Source organism: Perkinsus marinus, assembly GCF_000006405.1.
Source record: "Perkinsus marinus ATCC 50983 genomic scaffold scf_1104296964394, whole genome shotgun sequence".
Taxonomy (NCBI): Eukaryota; Perkinsozoa; order Perkinsida; family Perkinsidae; genus Perkinsus; species Perkinsus marinus.
Genome location: NW_003204669.1, coordinates 56,572 through 59,840, shown reverse-complemented (window position 1 = coordinate 59,840; position 3,269 = coordinate 56,572). Strand labels below are relative to the sequence as shown.

At 40.3% G+C, this 3,269-nt stretch overlaps 2 protein-coding genes across 2 annotated transcripts in view; both read left to right on the top strand.

Annotated features, from left to right (window-relative positions):
* Window positions 1-1,053, top strand: part of Pmar_PMAR016771 (hypothetical protein) — a gene marked incomplete at both ends in the record, with an annotated part of 7,589 nt that extends 6,536 nt beyond the window's left edge. Inside the window, one exon of the mRNA XM_002769936.1 lies at window positions 1,006-1,053. Within this exon, the coding sequence (XP_002769982.1) occupies window positions 1,006-1,053 (48 nt within the window). The remainder of the gene's footprint in view (window positions 1-1,005) is intronic.
* Window positions 1,054-3,134: 2,081 nt separating this feature from the next.
* The window catches only part of Pmar_PMAR016770 (Peroxisomal targeting signal receptor, putative), a gene marked incomplete at both ends in the record, with an annotated part of 5,042 nt that continues 4,907 nt past the window's right edge, over window positions 3,135-3,269 (top strand). Inside the window, one exon of the mRNA XM_002769935.1 lies at window positions 3,135-3,195. Within this exon, the coding sequence (XP_002769981.1) occupies window positions 3,135-3,195 (61 nt within the window). The remainder of the gene's footprint in view (window positions 3,196-3,269) is intronic.

Here is a 3,269-nt window from a genome sequence, read left to right as displayed (position 1 = left end):
AACAGTGGAGGATCTTCTTATCGCTGCTCTGATGCATATGTGAAGGGCACAGGGTAGGTTGGGTAATTTTGTGGCGCGCGAAAAAATATATGATATATGTTGGTTTTGTACAGTGCGGGTCAATTTTTTATGCAAATGTGCGTTTTTTATTCCGAGATTAATGATAATGAACAACTTGTCACTATCATAGCCTCGAACGGTTACTTTATCACATCACATGTTCATAGCAATGTTTATGCGATATAGTTTCGGATCGATTCTCATTAATGTCGGCACCCGTTTAAAGTGAAGTGGTGTAATACTCCATGTGAATTATAAGACGTATATATTTCCGCGACCGATAACACGATTGTGAAACTATTGTTTCTCATATCACGGGAAAAACTTTACTGTTTTTCTCCATGAAAACTCCCATGTTTCTTAAACTTGTATGGAGATTTGGTCGGAATCCTCGGAATTATTGTTATCGAGACGCGTATCATTGTCATTGGATAAAAGAGAGAAGTAAAAAACTCACATTGAAAATTGCCAGTGTTTATCAGATATGTTTCATCGATTTACTTTTTTCGACAATTGGTAATTTCGTGGCGCGTGACAGAATTTTCCTGCAGGTTGGTATTACGATAAGTTTCATCGGAGCTGTAATAATCTATCGAAATTGTAGAATATATGGTAACTAGGAGAGGGTTTTTTCTCGAACTGGAATCTCGGGAATTCCGAGGGTGTAATTTTCTCTCAGCTAATCTGAATTGTGTTGTTTTAGTGAATCAATCAATGCGGGCGTTCCAACGCAGTTATAGTGTTTCCAGAAATACTATGGCTACTGTGGGAAAATATGTAAAGGTCAACTACGTGTGTCGAAATTCTGAGGAAATTTTTGGCAATTTTTTTAGTTCAACGCGAGTTCGTTTTGGAGCTCAGCTCAGGAGAGCGAACGCGTTTTCCAACACTGTTATGGTTGAAAAATATTTTATTTATGGTATTCATGATTTAACGCTGAGACAGATAATGATGTTGGCTAACATTACTGTCAAGTTGTCGAGGATGCGATAGCCTGCATTATAATGGAAAGAGTTCGCGAGAGGTGGATTCTGAGAACTTCTCAGTGAGAAGTGAGTGAAAACAGGCAGAAATGTGGAAGATGAATATCTTTTGCAGTTAAGTAAAATGAGGCGTATGTACGTTAGCGAGTTCAAGGAACTGGTAGAAGGGTTGCAGGAATATGAAGTGGAGGAGTTGAGGTGGGTGAATATGGTTGGGAAATACAGAAAATGAGTATTAATCGATCGAATTGTGGTATTGTTGATCACGGCGATTGCAATACAGTTTTGGTGATGCGGTCTATATGGACTTCACCGCGTGGTTCCTGGTGTCCTCATTTATACCGTGAGAATACATAGTACTGTTGTATATTCCGACGCGGACGACGGCATGCATTGTACTGTTCGGTAGTACAATACATTACACATGCGCGGTTATATTCATTTTTTCTCCGGTGTACTCCACAATGCATTTCGACATACAACAGTAACTGTTGTAATATACTATATCGACAACTCTAAACGGCGGTTGTAGCAGCTGTGAAAATTATGGTTCCTGTCTCGGGGATCGAACGTGGCTTCCTCATGTGAGTACAACGCTGCCATGAATGGTATGAGGAGTGATTCTTACACAATTCGGCTTTGGTGGCGAGTTCTGGCAGCGACACGCATTGAAGGCGGCTGAGAGTCTTGGCCTATGAACTGATGACATGGTTATTGCATTCAAGTGCATCAGAATTATCGAATTGTGAAGCGGCCTTCTGAGGGAGAGTTACGTGGCTGTACATGTGCTGATCATGGGCAGCACGATCTATGCATCACGGTGATTGGCCGTGTATATAGATTGAAAATAAAGTCGAAGGTTCAGATGGGACGGGGAATTTGAACTAGATGGGGAGCGTTGTCTTAATTCCAAAGCGGGAGTATTAAAGAGGCGACGCGAATCCGATCGCCCGGTTGGAAGTTGAGACCGCAAAAGTCATCGAGTTCATCAACATCACATATAATATGGACTGACTAAAACGTCGTGGGTTGTTGATGCAAGACTGTGGAGCATTCGCTCTGGAGCGGCGCTGTGACTTGTATACAATATCTGATAGGAATAACATTTACGTCTCCGTTTTCCTCTGCCATCAAGATGGTATGCTCCGCAGTATGCAGCTTTATAGTGCTCTTGTGGATTCAAATCACCCCTTTGGGTGAGTCAAGTTCCATTGATTAGCTGTCTTGTGTTTTGTCTTTGGAATCGAATGAAAGAATATTCTTTCGAAGTATTTGAGTGACATATAACTGTAGAAAATTGGGAAATTTCCGGACTGGCCCGACTGTGTTAGTGCTGTTCTTTACTGTCATTGTTTACAGGTGTCCCAGGATGAGCTGTGAGGGCGACAATGAAGCCGAGAGAAACCAAAATCTGTTGAATCCCGTCGGAGGCATCTCGCTGGGAGCTCTCGGTTGTGGATGAAGAAGCCTAGCTTATCGCGTTGCGTGTTTACTAAGTAAACACGCAAGTAAACTTTACTTGTATTACTGGTGATAGGAGAACAATGTTTGCTTTCTTATACCTGTTCTGTTACGAATACTAAATCTGCTACTAGTACGAACTCTGTTGTTAGTACAAATATAATACTAATTATTAGTATCAATCTAATATTAAGTACTAATCGAACTAATTACCAGTACTGTTACAGTCCTAATCCTAGTACTAATTCAAGTACTCTTTACTAACCAATACTAATTCTGTCATCAGTAATAATCAATAGTAATCACTGTTACTAACCTAGCTCTAATTAGTACTGTCATAGTACTCATCCTAGTACTACTTACTCACCGATAATAATTTTGTTATTATTGCTTTTCGCTTTTCTGTCCTTCTGCTTGGTTTCCTTTGGGGATGTACAGCACACGCAAACCTAGGGGGGAGATAGCATGTCAACTTATCAACTGCAGCTAAAATAGAGTTCTGTATAGGGACTGTTCTAACAGCAGTATTGTGCAACGGAAAGCGTTGCTAGCTGGGTTTACTATCAGTTCGATGAGGGGTGGTATTGTTAAGACAACAAACGCTGATAGATGGAGAGAACGCGTGAAAAAATGTTCATTACGTGGAACGATATCGAAAATAATTTCAAATACACCGTGTTACCAGAAAAAGGTGAAAATTGTAAAGAAAAATTTCCTGTTTTTTTTCTCAACTCATTTCGATTAGTTGTTTTTGCAAGGATGTCA